The 13,913-nt window shown below is 52.2% G+C and overlaps 1 protein-coding gene across 6 annotated transcripts; it reads left to right on the top strand.

Moving 5' to 3' along the window:
• The first annotated feature begins 5,421 nt into the window (after positions 1-5,421).
• GNPNAT1 (glucosamine-phosphate N-acetyltransferase 1) lies at positions 5,422-11,742 on the top strand. 6 transcript variants are annotated; one of them, XM_027905186.1, is made up of 6 exons: positions 5,422-5,489; positions 7,971-8,160; positions 8,870-8,932; positions 10,075-10,202; positions 10,825-10,886; positions 11,124-11,742. In XM_027905186.1, exons 2-6 carry the CDS (start codon positions 7,989-7,991, stop codon positions 11,269-11,271), a joined length of 573 nt encoding a protein of 190 aa, XP_027760987.1. In that variant the 5' UTR covers positions 5,422-5,489; positions 7,971-7,988; the 3' UTR covers positions 11,272-11,742. The 6 variants fall into 6 exon arrangements, with proteins under 6 accessions (XP_027760987.1, XP_027760986.1, XP_027760989.1 ...); XM_027905185.1 differs by having other exon boundaries at positions 5,436-5,484; positions 7,973-8,160; XM_027905188.1 differs by having other exon boundaries at positions 5,467-5,505.
• Positions 11,743-13,913: the final 2,171 nt, after the last annotated feature.

Here is a 13,913-nt window from a genome sequence, read left to right as displayed (position 1 = left end):
AACTCAGGTCACCACATTCCCAGGAAGCGCCCAGGCCAGGGGGATGCAGGCAGTGGCAGGGATCTCGTCGTCTGCCTGGCTGCAGGAGCAGATCCAGACATGGAACAAGCTGAAATCTGATGTGTAATAACTCCACCTAGAGGGAAAAGGGATGGTTGGGAGAGAGGGACGTGGCTGAGCATGTTTCCAATAGCCTGTCTGGCACTAAGGAGGGATCATGGCCTGGACACAGGGATGACCACTGGGACAAACATAGAATTATGGAATCCCAGGGTGGTTTGGGTTAAAGGGACCTTAAAGACCATCTTGTTCCACCTTCCTACCCTGTCCAACCTGGCCTGGGAGACCTCCAGGGATGGGACAGCCGCAGCTTCTCCGAGCAACCTGTGCCAGGGCCTCCCCACCCTCATATGGAAAAATTTCTTCCCAATATCCCATCTAAATCTGCCCTCTCTCGGTTTAAATCCTCAGTCCCATGGGTGTATCTGCCACTATCAGTTCCCAGCGAGCCCAAAGCTGGCTTGGGTCTGAAAGCCCATCCCCAGGTCCCTTTCCAGCCCCAGGACCAGCCTCCCCTTACTGGTCTCACACAGGAGCTTTGAGGCCATTCCAAAGGCCTTGGCAACTCTCCAAGCCCTTCACTCAGGGCATTTTCCTCCATGCTGGCACCTGGAGTTTCACCCTTCCTCAGCACTTCCTAGGGCATGGACATCTCCATGGATGGGTCACACAGCTCAGAAATCAGAAGGGGGAAATCAGAACAAACACACAACTTGTCACAGTCCCCTCCCAGTGCTCTGATACACCCAGAGCTAAATTATCCCCCAACTCTGACAGTTTGCTCTCCACAACCACCTGCTCGGGATTAATTTCCTTTTTTTTTTTTTTCAATAGCAGATCCACCTGCAGTTGGGTCAGAGGTAATAAAAGCTGGGAAGTATCTCCTGTCTCATCCAGATCCTCTGCCTACCTCCAGGAAGAACCAACTCCACCAGACCTCGGGTAGGTTGGACACTGTCTACTCACTATGTGCAGTGGGAGGGGGGGGTTCCTTTGGAGGGAAATTTGGGATTGTTCTCCCTGCTCGTGGCCTCATCAGCACTAAGGGATCAGGGATGGAGCCCTTCCAACTGGTCATCTCACCAAGGTGGCGATTCTGTCCTCAGGTTTCAGCTGATCTGATGATGCAGGGTGGGCCCCTCGGCCGCAGAGAGGCCAGTTCTGTCCCTGACATGTATCCCCCAGCAGCCACGGAAGGAGAGGATGAGAGATCAAGGCTGTATTTCCTTTCAGTCCAGGATTTAATGTCCATTCAATCCTGAATTTAATGGAGCTCATAGAAATACAAGCTTTGGGAAGTACAGGAAGATGCTCCTAAAGTGTCCCACTGATGGGACGTCGGGTGACAGCGTGTCTGCAGAGACAGTCACCAGACAAATGTCTCCTTTATGGAAGGGAAACAGATAAAACCTGCTATTTACTCACCAATCCACCCAGAAAAATGGCTTGTGGAATCCACAGTGTGCTCATTTTGCAGGGGAAGGTCTGTCACTGGGAGTGCTCTGCTGTGGCTGATGAGAAAATGTCCTTTTACCCACAGGGATCCCAAATCTCTGGAGTCACCTGCAGTGCACATATCTCTGTATCTGCAGCACTTTGGGATCAGAAGCATCATTTGGGCTTCATCCCCCATATATCAGCCAGATTCGTGATCTGATCCCAGCTCCAGTTTTCTGGGATGAGTTGACGCTATCTGACTTCCCATAAAACACGTGCAAAGGAGGGTGACAGCCATAAATAAGTTCGGGGCTGCTTTTGTGTATTTTTCAAGCTCTGACTTGGACTCTAGGCCAGGATATTTGAGCACTAATGAGGCGAGATGTTGTCAGCCTCAGGCAGGGATTTTTTCCATGGAAAAAAAAAAAAAAAGAAAAGTGGGACCCTGAAGACAATGAACACTTCCAGCCTCCATGGATGGCAGGCTGGGGCTGCAACACACCTGTGGTTCCCAACACTTCCCCTGCAGTTTAATTACATTTGGCTGCTTGGATAATGATGGGATAATTACTTCCAGCGAGGCAGACACAGTCCAGATGCACTTCTCCTTCCATAACTGCTCTAGCACCATCCTAAGCCCCAAGGAAATGCCATTTCCCAGGTCCCAGGGGGCCAGCTGGATGGCAGCGGAGCTTTGCCAGGTTTCCTCTTGACTTTATTTTATCCATCATGCAGGAAACACTTGGGAGATACACAGCAGCATCTTTCTTTCCAGGGGATAAGCAGGAGCTGGGTCCTCTGCAAAATCCAGGTGCCCGGAGCTGGTTTGTGAAGCTCTTCACACGTTTCCACCCCCCAAGGATTTACTAGTGGTTGGATACAGCCCTGCCTAGGAGAGGTTAAAAAGAACCAAAGAGTCTGGTCCCTGGGTATTCCAAGCCCATAGCATGTTTCCAAAACAGAAAGTAAACACTTTTGTTGTGGCAGGGATTTATTCATTCTTCCTGCCTTGTGTCATGGAGCCGAAGGAAAGGAGAGCACTTTTTTCCCTCCTCATAAATAGCAGGGTGTGTTCAGGCTCAGACATTTACATCAGGCAAGTGCATGGCTCCTTTCCCATCCTTCTGAACTGTCCTGCTGTCAGGAATTTTCAATTTCCCTGCTTTGTGACCGCCCTGTTCCAGCGCTGGCAAATTCGGAGCAGCCAGAGGATATCACTTGGCTGGAGAGGTTTTTTTTTTTCCCTCTGCAACAGAATATGCCACAGTGGAACCGTCAGAGAGGACACGTGGAAATGTGGAAACCAGTGGAAATGTGTGATTTCAACCTTCCCCTTGGTCTTCATCAACCAAATCCTGGCCCCAGAGGTACCAGGAGGATTTCTCTGTTGGCTGCTGTGGATCCTCACAGGCCCTGGTAAGAATCAGAGAATATCCTGAGTTGGAAGGGACCCACAAGGACCATCAATTCCAACTCCTGGCCCTGCCCAGGACACCCCAACAATCCCACCCTGTCCCTCAGAGCGTTGTCCAAACCCTCCTGGAGCTCTGGCAGCCTTGGGGTCGTGCCCACTGCCCTGGGGAGCCTGTTCAGTGCCAACCACCCTCTGGGGGAAGAACCTTTCCCTGAGATCCAACCTAAACCTCCTCTGACACAGCTCCAGCCGTTCCCTTGGGTCCTGTCACTGGTCACCAGAGAGAAGCAAAGCACATTTCAAGTGCTGACTCAGCAAAGTGGCTGATCCCTGATCCAGCTTTCCCGTGCTGGACACACTAATCAATGCAATTGTCCCATTGAAGCGAGTCCAGAGGAGGCCCCCAAGGTGATCAGAGGGATGGAGCACCTCTGCTACGAGGAAAGGATGAGAAAATTGAGATTGTTCAGCCTGGAAAACAGAAGGCTCGATGGTGACCTGAAGGCAGCTCTGAGAAAGATGGAGAGGGACTATTTACAAGGGCCTGGAATGACAGGATCCAGATAATTTCCCCACTCTGGTTTAGACTCTTGTTGCTATAAAATCCACATGTAGAAAGGTTTGTCAGAGCTTGTGGTGGTAAATAGGACAGCACTGGTCTCCAGGACTGACAAACCCAGCCCTGCTGGGGCAGGGCAAGAGGTTTAACTGAAAAGAAAATAAGGATTTTTTTTGATCGTTTTTCCGACATCTCACTGCAGCACAGGAGCTCTGGAGGTCGGGAGCCGAGATGCACACCCAGAGGATTGTGCTGCTCAGCTGTTAAATCCCCCTGGGTCAGGATGTCCCTGCACAGCCACAGTTGGAAACTGGGAGGATGCACCTGGATGAGGCTCCTCCGAAAGTCACCGAATTCCCAGTGCAGGTCCAGGACCTCTGCTCTGAACCTCACTGGGGAGAGCTGGGCTGACCCCATGTGGCCACGGCCTTGTTATGGCACGATTTTGGTTTTAAAAAGCCTTGACTTTCCCCACTGACTTAGGCACAATGTAAAATCTACCTCATACCCATAAAACCCTCCCAACCTGGAATAGGCACCACAGATAAACCTCTGTCGTTTTTCACGCAGGGGAAATGTGCCCACGCTCCCAATCTCCCCGTTCAACAAGCCAAAGCAGCACAACAGAATGTTCATTTTTTTTATCATGGATGGGACACTCCCGGTCCTCTTAATCCCTCAAAACAAAGGAAATAAACAGAGGAGGGATAGGAGGGGGAACTCACGCCCAGTTTGTGCCTTTCCCTTGCAAAAAAAAAGGTTAAATGTTGCAGTGACTCCCCTGGCTCCAGTCTGGGAGCTTTGCCCCCACATTTTGGGTGTGCCTGAACCCGGGGAGGTTGGGGGGTGTGTGTCATCTGGTCACTCTGGGCCTGAAGAAGTCAAAAATAAGGAATGTTGATTGTTTCCACGGTTACAGAGTGATTCACTCAGAGGGTAAAATAACAGGGGAGATGCATGGAAAACGAAAATCATGTCTCAGAAGCGTTTTGTGTAATTATTGTGCTCACCAGTTCCGCTCAAAGCTACACGCGTGCCCTGACCTCAACTATTCACAAAACGGTCTCTTGAGACGATCTCAAAGTTCAGCTTTTTTATTGAAAATGAAGAAAAACCCTCACTCATGACGTTGGAGGCTGAACAAGGCCCATCCCTCCACGGGTCTTGTCCAAGGGGAGAAATGGAGCCTCCAAAAACAATCCCCCAGAGATGAAAATTATCAAAGCGAGGGCTTGGAGTGCCAGGACAAGGGGGAATGGCTTCCCACTGCCAGAGGGCAGGGTTAGATGGGATATTGGGAAGGAATTCCTGGCTGGGAGGGTGGGCAGACCCTGGCACGGGTTGCCCAGAGAAGCTGTGGCTGCCCCTGGATCCCTGGAAGTGTCCAAGGCCAGGCTGGAGCAACCTGGGCTAGTGGAAGGTGTCCCTCAACATGTCAGGGGCTGGAACGAGATAATCTTTAAGGTCCCTTCCAACCCAAAGCCTCTTGTCAATCTATGACTCCAAACCCTCCCAGGGCAAACGTCCCAGCCTTTGCTTCCCTGCGGCGGGGTGACGGGGAGAGCTGAGATCCTGGCAGCCTTGCTGCCCTCGCCCGCTGAACCCGGGGGGGGGGGGGGGGGGGGGGGGGGGGGGGTATCTGTGAGGGTGAGAAGACTCTTGTGGCCGGCGGGGCGGCAGGACCAGCGACAAAAGCAACAAGCCCCACCACAGCACCCCGAGCCGCCGCCCGCCATCTCGGCCCGGCGCTGAGGGTCTGACGCGGCAGGGAAGGGGCGTGGCCTCCTGAGGGCGGGGGCGTGGCCACGGGGAGGCGGGGGCGGGGTCTCAGCCGAAAGGTCTCGCGATTGGCCCGCGGCGCCGGCCGGGGGTTAGCCGCGATTGGCTGCGCGCGCGCGCGCGCGCGCGGGGGGTGGGCGGGCGCGCGCGCGCGCCGCGCGCCGGCCCGGCCCCGCCCCCCCCCCCTGCCCGCTGCCACGTCCGTGCGGCGCGTGCGGCGGGACCGGCGCGAGCGGTGAGTGCGGGGGGGGCGGAGGGGGGGGCTGAGGGGTCGTGTGTGAGGTGAGGGGACCCCTCCGAGAGGCTGTGTGCGGGGTAAAGGGGTGTGGAAACGCCGTGTGTGGGGTGAGGGGACACCCCCTCCCTCCCTCCCTCCCTCCCCGCCCCGAGGGGTCGTGAAGGGGTGTGGAACCCCCCTCAAAGGGGCTGTGTGTGGGGTGAGGGGATGTAGGACCCCCCTCCCCCACCCCGAGGGTCTGTGGGTCAGGGGTGGGGGGTGAGGGAACCCCCCCAAAAGGCTATCTCGTGTGAGGTGAGGGTGTCTGGGGAACCCCCTGAGGTTTTGTGTGGGAGGTGAGGGGACATATGAGGGGTGAGGGGACACCCGTGAGGGGCTGGTTGTGTGGGGGGGGGTCCCGCACCAAGGGGCTGCTGAGGGGAACTGGGGTTGTGTGGGACCCCCCCCCCTTTAGGGGACTGTGTGTGGGGTGAGGGGGTCTGGGCCCCCCCCCAAGCGTCTGTGTGTGGGGTGAAGGGACCCCCCTGAGGGGTTGATCCTGTGCTGGGGTCCTGCTTCACCTGAGGGGAGCTGTGGGGACCCCCTGAGGAGTCACACATGGTGGAGTCCCTGGTGGCTCTGTCACCCCATCCCCCAAAACTGGATAGCTGGCAGAGTCCTGGCCAAGCACCCACTGACACCCCCCCCACACACACACACAGGATCCCTGTGCATACCCTGCTCCCTCTCCCTCCCTATCCCGCTCCCAACACACCGTGGGAATCCCAGGATGCTCCAAGGAGACTTCAGCGGTGCACCAGGACGACCCAAAGGCCAGAACTCTTCTTCCTCACCATACACTAATTAATCCTTTATTTAATTTTTAATTGGCAGTCATCTAAGTCATATTCCTCCCTCCAGAAGGTGTGTAAAGCTTCCAACTCCGTCCTGCTCCAGCTGTGCCGGAAGCAGTTTGGAAAATAACTCTGACTTTGTCACTAATTGCTCAAAGAGCATCACAAAAATTGTTTCCCCCACTGCCCTGTGAGCTTGGTGTTCTGTAACCCTGAGCCTGGAATTCATGAGGTTTGTTTTATTCTGTGCAGGGCACTGTTGGGATGCTGGTGTGGACACTTGGGAATTGTAGGAAGGCCCTGTAAGGGAAAAGAGATATTTATGGAAATGTTTTTCTTTGCCCTTCATCTTTCCCGCTGTTTCATTTTGGAAATTCACTCGGGATGAGAGTTTGTGCTGTGCTGCTGTTTAATTGCTTATTTTTTAACTCTCATATGCAAAATTAAGAACAGGGATTTCAAACAAAAAAGGCCATTGTGGTGTAAAAAATTTTTTTGCCTTGGGTTTTATTTTGAGAAGCTTTTCTTTTTTTTAAGTTGGATTTCTGGAGCCACTTTCACTTTTGAGGCTCCTGTGCTGCACTTAGGCTGTGATGCCTCGTGGGTGACACCCTTTGTACTTTCTCACAGCTTGACAGGGCTGGGAGGTGTCCTCTTGTAAAAAGTGTCACCTCAAATGCATTTTTGTTGCTGATGTTTATTTGGCCTGTCCACTGGTGCGTGGCTGCTGCACCATTTCTGAGGAAATTTGGGGATGCAAAAAGAAACTGGCCTCAGGAGAAGTTTCCCTGAGCTCTGCTCATGCCAGAACCCTGACCAGGTATTGCACAGGTGACCGTATAAGGACTGTTTTCCTGTATCATGGAATCCCAGAGTGGTTTGGGTCGGAAGGGACCTTAAAAAGATCCAGTTCCACCCCCTTCCATGGGCAGGGACGCCTCCCACGAGACCAGGTTGCTCCAAGCCCCGTCCAACCTGGCTTTGAACTCGGTAAGGAAAATATATCCCTTTGCTTCCTTTAAGTCCGAATAAAGCCCAGTTCCCGAGTCTCTTTAATCATTAACAGGTGTCACCATCGCCTTGGCGCTTGTGTTTTCCCTGTTCAGGGACACTGCTCAGCAGCTGGGCTCTGTAAACACCTGGAGCAAACAGGACAAGCCTGGGAGGGGCAGTTTGGGCTGGAACCGTGGCATCACCTGCGTTCTCAGCTCCGGCTTGTGGTGCCTCGTGCCCGAGACATTAAATATTTATGGGTTGGAAAAAGGTGCGTTGTTCCTGCTGCCGGTGAACAGGAGCGCAGATGATCTTTAAAGAGGGTGTTGGGAGGCTTCTTGGGAGTGGTGCCTTCCTTGTTCAGAGGGCTGCAGAGTTTAAATATCCTGCTCGGTGCCTCGTCAGGTTGTTTTCCCAAGATAAACACCAAAGCGCCGCGTGTTGACTCGGTGACGTGCGCGCTGTCAGCGCGCTCCGCGTTTGCCCAGCGGCCTCATCGGGTGAAGGTCGAGGCGCTTCAGTCCCACAGAAAGTCAACAGGAGTTTATTCCCCTTTCTTTACATCCTTGAGGAGCATCCCAGGGCGTGCCTTAACCACGGGAAACACCTGACTTGGAGCTGACAGCAAACCTGAGCGCTCCTTGCCTGTTCCGTTGCAGATCCCGTGGCGCAGCCATGATGCCCGTGGCCACCGTGATGCCCGACGACACGCCCATGTTCGACCCGAGGATCCTGCACGAGCTGGACTGGAGCGAGAACACCACGACGTTCTCTCCCGCCATTTCTCCGCTGGATCCCGGGGATGGGCTGGTTCTGAGGCCGCTTTGCACGGCTGATTTAAACCGAGGTAGGATCCTGTTTGATCATCGCTGAGGCAGCAATGTGTGCTTGTGCGTGGGCTCTCCGTAGGTCGGGATCGCTCGTTCCCCCTGATTTGGGTTATTTTTCTCAGTAAGCAATTTCATGGGACCGTGGACATCCTGACTGAGTCCAACTCCTGGCTCTCTACACAACACCCCAACATTCCCACCATGTACCTGGAGAGCCTTGTCCAAGTGCTCCTGGAGTTCTGGCAGGTTTGGGGCCGTGAACACTGCCCTGAATCTGAGCACTTGGCTCAGTAGGTTGGTGCTGTGTGGGGTAACTCTGAAAACTTGGCTTACTGTTTTAATCTTAAATTTAAATCAAATATTCTACAATTTTCTATTCCCCACAGCTTTAGAGAGGGAGCACAGTTGCTTATACTGTTCCCTTTAATACCAGAGCAACATGAACTGGCATCTCGGTGCATGAATTCTCCTTCAGTTCTGGGGTTTGGATAAAAAAGTTGTTTTGGACATTCAGCTGAATGTCATATCATAATTCCAGGGTTATCCTTTTCTTGCACCTTCTGCACTCAAGCTCTGATGCTTCAGCTGATCCTTCAGCATTGCCCAGGGTGGGAGTTTGATGGGATGGTGACTCTCCAGACAGGCTGTTGGGTGCCATTTAGAGCCTAACTGTGTGTGTGTCTGTCCCTTCCTGAGGGTTGTTTGTTCCTCCCTCTTTTCCAACAGGCTTTTTCAAGGTTCTGGGTCAGCTGACGGAAACCGGAGTTACGAGCCCGGAGCAGTTTATCAGTGAGTGTGTCATTATTCCTTGGCATTTCCATAGAGGTTTTTGGGAACCTGAGGACACTGATGCTGCCAGCAGAGCTGCCTAGGAGTGAGGCTTTGACTGCCTGATGCCAGGGGGAGTGTTGAGTTCAGCTCCCCTGAGGCAGCCTTTGGCACTCAGCCTTGGATCCGGCTGCAGCAATCCCTGAGGGCTGCTCGGCTGGGACAGGCCTAAACTGTGAACCTGCTTTTGAGACTGAGCTTTAGAAGGCAGAAGGTAGGATGGTTGCTCCAAGCCCCGTCCAGCCTGGCCTTGGACACTCCCAGGGATCCAGGGGCAGCCACAGCTTCTCTGGGCAACCTGTGCCAGGGCCTGCCCACCCTCATAGTCAAGAATTTTTCCCTGATATCCCATCTACCCCTGCCGTCTGTCAATGGGAAGCCATTCCCCCTTGGCCTGTCACTCCAGGCCCTTGTCCAAAGTCCCTCTCCAGCTCTCTTGGGACCCACTTCAGGTCCCTTTTAGATCCCACTCCTTGGCTGGAGCAGGCACTGGGGAAGAAGCCAGGGATGCAGGGAATCACAGGATCTAGGCCAAGCCCACCATCAAACCGTGTCCCCAAGTGCCACATCCACGTGGCTTTTAAATCCCTCCAGGGGTGGGGACTCCACTACTGCCCTGGGCAGCTGTGCCAGGGCTGGACAACCCTTTCCATGAAGAAATTCCTCCTTGTGAGGATGGGCAGGCCCTGGCACAGGTTGCCCAGAGCAGCTGTGGCTGCCCCTGGATCCCTGGAAGTGTCCAAGGCCAGCTTGGATGGGACTTGGAGCAACCTGGGCTAGTGGAAGGTGTCCCTGCCCATGGTAGGGGTGGAATGAAATGGCCTTTAAATCCCTTCCAACACAAGCCAGACTGGAATTCTATTCAAGCCCAGAGACACTGGGGAAGGAAGGAAGGACCTCTGAGCAGCTGAGGAAAAGGAATTCACTTTAATTTCTGCTTTTTCTTGGGTTAGTCTGACTCCTGGGCTTTCAGGTTCTGGGGTCTTGGGTGCATCTTCCTTGTGATCCCACAATAATCTGCAGTCAGAATGTGCTGCAGGTGTCAGACTTCCCTGCAGTTTAATCTGAGACTAAATTGACTGTTCCCCCCTCTGCTCCCACAGAAACCTTCGAGCACATGAAGAGATCGGGAGATTATTATGTTACCGTCGTGGAGGACACAAACCTTGGACAGATCGTTGCTACAGCAACGCTGGTTATAGAACATAAATTCACTCACTCCTGTGCCAAGGTAAATCCTGTCACTGCAGCTGGGAAGGGAGGAAAAGATCCCATCCCTGACTCTGGGCATGGTGTTTGTATGGTGTGGTGACGGCCTTAAGCCATGCCAGGGATGGTTTGGATTGGATATCAGGAAAACTTTCCTCATGGAAAGGGTTGTCCAGCCCTGGCACAGCTGCCCAGGGCAGTGGCGGAGTCCCCATCCCTGGAGGGATTTGATAGCCCTGTGGATGTGGCACTTGGGGACATGGGGCAGTGGTGGCCTTGGCAGTGCCTGAGGGATGGTTGGACTTGATGGTCTTAGAGGGCTTTTCCAACCTTAAAAATGTAAATATTTTAAAATATATATTTAAAAACATCAAGTATTTTAAAAATATCTCTCATTTGGGTGCTCAGCTGGTAGTAAAAGCAAACTTGGGCTTTTCCTAAGGGAAAACTGCGTTTGGAAGTCTGTCCTGTTCTCCCTTCCCCAAAATAAAGTGAGCTTCTGCTTGTATGTCAGACGTGTCTCTGATGGAGCAGGTGGACAAGGATCTCCCTCCTGGGAATCCCAGCCAGACTGTGAAAACAGGGAGCTGGAGATCCACACCCAAGGGGAATTCCAATCCTAACCCTTGGCTGTGTTTCCACAGAGAGGAAGGATAGAGGACGTGGTGGTCAGCGGGGAGTGCAGGGGGAAGCAGCTTGGAAAACTGTGAGTATTTCCCCACCTTTTCCATTCAGCAGCAGGTGGGCACCAAGCACTTACAGCTTCCTGCAGGGCAGATCCGCCCTGCCAGGGGCCTGGGAAGAGTTCAGCCAGCTGGGAATAAAATGATCCACTGGAAAACAGAGAGAGTGCTGTCAGACCTCAGTGTTGTCGCTGTGATAATTTAACTAATTACATGCTCACTGACCCAACATTTAACTGTTGGTTTCCTGTCTTTCCCAGATTAATATCCACCCTCACCTTGCTAAGTAAGAGACTGAACTGTTACAAAATCACGCTGGAATGTCTGCCCAAAAACGTGGATTTCTACAAGAAGTTTGGCTATTTGGTATCTGAGGAAAACTACATGTTCCAACGGTTCTTTAATTAACAGCTTCCAGGTGGTAAAAAAGACTGTCGGTGGAGGAGCTTGTGCTCCAAACATTCTCTTCGTGGAAAACTTACATAGTTTATTGCTGCAAATATAATGATCCCTATAAATAATGAACATCAAATGTGTAAATCCCGGGGAAAACAAATTAATGAGGTTTTAGAAGGGTCCTCTGGGTTAGGAAAAAAAAAAAAGCTTAGAACTAATTTTTACTACTGTTGAGTCGAGGTGAAGCTTTTCTGTTCTAGCTGAGTTACAAAGGCCTCGTTAAAGGGATGGTTTTTAACCAAAGGTATATATATTTTTATCTCAAATTTTTTCTTGCATTGTATTTTTCTAAAGGTTTGAGCTTCTTTTCTCGGTAGCCAAAGGGGACAGCCCGTGGGACTGTCCTGCTGCTGCCTGTGCTGGTGGTGGAAGGATGGCAGAGCTTGGGAAGGGAATGAGGCTTCTCTTATGCAGAATTACTGACACAGAACAGGCCTTTGTTCTGTTCTTTCCATGACACCTCATGGAAGTGCTGTTGGAAGTTTTATAGGCACTGTTTTCCAAGGCTGGGTTTGTTACTGTTTGTGCGGGTAGGGGAGAATCCCTATGGGCTGTGCTGGATTCCCAGTCTGAAGATGGATGTGAGCTTCTCACTGCAGGGCTCCTGCACTTTAGCTGATAACTTGGTTTTCAGGATAATTAGTTGTTTTCTGACACAAAAAAACCCCAAATGTGGTTTGTGGCAGGGCAGAGGGAACTGGGAAGCTGGAATGTCTGATGGAATATACTCCATCTGTAGTGGATTCTGGCTAGTAATCAATGGGAAAGGGATTGGGATTGGCAGATTCAGCTTCACCTGAGAGAGCTGGAGGTGTTTACCCCGGAGAAGAGACCTTGGAGTCCCTTCCAGTGCCTAAGGGGGTTGCAAGAGATCTGGAGAGGGACTTTGGACATGGGCCTGGAGTGCCAGCACAAGGGGGAATGGCTTCCCACTGCCAGAGGGCAGGGTTAGATGGGAGATTGGGAAAGAATTCCTGACTGTGGTGGGGCCCTGGCACAGGTTGCCCAGAGAAGCTGTGGCTGCCCCTGGATCCCTGGAAATGTCCAAGGCCAGGTTGGACGGGGCTTGGAGCGACCTGGGCTAGTGGAAGGTGTCCCTGCCCATGGCAGGGAGTGGGATAAGATGGGCTTTAAGATCCCTTTGAACTCAAATCATCCTGTGATTCTGTGAACACAACTCCCGTGGGACAGTCCCTGTCCTGGAACTCGGGGGGCAGGGCCAGGTGGGCTCTGCTTTTGCCGGTACAGATTTACACCTCCAGCGTCCTGCTCCCATGGGATTGTAGCTGCTTTGGAGCTTCCCTCTTGCTGTAAAATGGGATAAATGATTTTAGCACTTTTTGCCAGCGGTGGCAAACAAGGTACAAAAGCGCTGGATTCAACAGTGGTGTTTTGTGTGGAGAGTGACAGATCCCACGTCCATGAATAGGGCATTATAAACCCCCGGGGCTCGTAGGGAACAGCCCGTGTTGTTTGTGGGCCGTGCACAGTGTCCTCCATTGTGCTGTGGAGAGCGGCCCTACAGCGTGCTGGGGGCTCTGCTTGATGTTCCTGAGGGTTCTCCACTCAATACAGTGTCTCCTTGGTGATGTCTGGTTTATTTATTGATTATTTTTTTAAAAGATATCTTTGTTTAAGCTGAATAAATGAAAACTGCCAACCGTACCTGGACTGTTTCTCGGAGGGTGGTAGGTCCCCAGAGTGAGTTTGTACCTGTTGCCCTTTCCCTAGACTGAAAAGAACACTTTTTGAGATTCCACAAGGATTTCTCTCCAGGGCTCTTCCCAGCTGTGTTCCGTGGACAAACATCTGATTCTGAACTAACTCTACAAAGCAGCTCCTGCTTCCTGCCGGCCCAAGCGACTGAGGTGGATTTCCTTGCCTTTCACATTTTTAATTAATTCTGAACTCCCACTAATTTCAAGTGGATTAGTTGAATTCCATGATATCTACACCATCTAAACAGCTCCGGGCCCTCATTAAGAGTTAATGAGAAGATTAGTGGGAGTGAGGAGCAGGTGCTTGCTCAGATCATTGTAAAACAAATGGATTGGGTTGAAAGCTGGGGTTTGTGGCTGCATGACAAAGCCTCTGCGGGCACAACAGGCCCTGGAGCTTTGAAGAGCTCTTTGTTCTGTCCCAGAGGTGACATTCCCACCCCTCTGGAAACAGCAGCTGGAGAGCAGAGGCTGCCCCGGGAAGGGGACTTAAAGGGGCCACTGTGGGGTCAGGTGTGTCCCTGGAACAACACCAGTCACAGGTGTGTGTTTGTCACAGGAAGGGGGGAAAATGCCATAAATTACAGCATTTAACAGCCACAAGGGGCATGGAAATATATTGCTGGATCCCATTAATTTAACTGCATTTATCTCATCTCTCTATCTCTACGCAATATATAATGTGGAGCTCTGGGTCCCCAAAGACTTGGGTGCTGCAGTTTTGTGTCTGAACCTGGGGAAGGGGAAATAAAAAATTATTCCCTCTCTACCACTCTTTAAAATCCACACTGAGGGGACCCTCCTGCCAATTCCCACCTCGAGCTGAGCCCCCCCAAAAGCAAACACTGAAACAGCAGCTCAGCTACAGGAGACAGA

The sequence above is a fragment of the Empidonax traillii genome, unplaced genomic scaffold (genome assembly GCF_003031625.1).
Source record: "Empidonax traillii isolate 1590-97213 ecotype Southwest subspecies unplaced genomic scaffold, ASM303162v1 scaffold1128:size488575, whole genome shotgun sequence".
In the NCBI taxonomy this organism is placed as follows: domain Eukaryota; kingdom Metazoa; phylum Chordata; class Aves; order Passeriformes; family Tyrannidae; genus Empidonax; species Empidonax traillii.
This window is presented reverse-complemented; position numbering and strand designations above follow the sequence as displayed.

Bases quoted from the DNA above. Each gene is read 5' to 3' on its own strand.
- GNPNAT1 (XM_027905184.1), top strand. The intron at 10,203-10,824 runs GTAAATCCTGTC...GTGTTTCCACAG, and splicing joins TCACTCACTCCTGTGCCAAG to AGAGGAAGGATAGAGGACGT. The intron at 10,887-11,123 runs GTGAGTATTTCC...TGTCTTTCCCAG, and splicing joins GGGAAGCAGCTTGGAAAACT to ATTAATATCCACCCTCACCT.